The sequence below is a fragment of the Eimeria mitis genome, genomic scaffold (assembly GCF_000499745.2).
Source record: "Eimeria mitis Houghton genomic scaffold, Emh_scaff392, whole genome shotgun sequence".
Lineage (NCBI taxonomy): Eukaryota > Apicomplexa > Conoidasida > Eucoccidiorida > Eimeriidae > Eimeria > Eimeria mitis.
In genome coordinates this window covers 18,650-19,447 of record NW_013572256.1, presented here as the reverse complement: position 1 = coordinate 19,447, position 798 = coordinate 18,650, and the positions used below count along the sequence as shown (strand labels likewise).

The following is a 798-nucleotide window of genomic DNA, read 5'->3' as shown; positions in this document are numbered from 1 at the left end:
CTAAACCCTAAACCCTCAAGAACTAGAGAACTAAAAAGAGAAAAAAAAAAAAAAGAATAAAAAACAACAAGTGTAATCATAAGCACAAACAAAAAAGGGTTTAGGGTTTAGAGAAACAATAAACCCTCGTCTATACACACTCACACCCACACACACATACACCATACAGCTAGGGTTTAGGGTTTAGGGTTTAGGGTTTAGGGTTTACGAGCACTGGCTGGCGCCCTTCAGAATTTCGTTGAACTGCTGGGGTTTACCCTGCAGCTTCGCGGCCGTCTCCAGCAGAGCGAGAACTGCACAAAACCCTAAACCCTAAACCCTAAACCCTAAACCCTAAACCCTAGGGTCTTGCAGGTGCAGAGCTGAGGCTGGCCCCGCGGTAAACCCTAAACCCTAAACCCTAAAAACCCTAAACCCTTTTTTCAAGATACTACTACTACACTATTCCAAGAAGCCCCAAACTACCCTAAACCCTAAACCCTAAACCCTAAACCCTAAACCCTAAACCCTAAACCCTCACGGGTTTCTGGCTTCATGCGGTCTATCCACCGCCACGGCTTTTCTTCTTTTTTTATGCCGCTGAGGGGATCATCTAAAAAGAGGGAGTTGTACAGCCTGCAGCACAAACCCTAAACCCTAAACCCTAAACCCTAAACCCTAAACCCTAAACCATCGTTAAGAGAAACACCGCAACAGATACACTTCAAGCAAGGGTTTAGGGTTTAGGGTTTATATAAGGGTTTAGGGTTTAGATAAGGGTTCAGGGTTTACACTCTACACGAGCATATACGGCTCAAC

At 44.7% G+C, this 798-nt stretch overlaps 1 protein-coding gene across 1 annotated transcript in view; it reads right to left on the bottom strand.

Annotated features, from left to right (window-relative positions):
• Positions 1–204: 204 nt before the first annotated feature.
• The window catches only part of EMH_0010670 (uncharacterized protein), a gene marked incomplete at both ends in the record, with an annotated part of 2,033 nt that continues 1,439 nt past the window's right edge, over positions 205–798 (bottom strand). Inside the window, 2 exons of the mRNA XM_013499022.1 lie at positions 205–293; positions 521–615. Coding sequence (XP_013354476.1) covers positions 205–293; positions 521–615 — 184 coding nt within the window. The remainder of the gene's footprint in view (positions 294–520; positions 616–798) is intronic.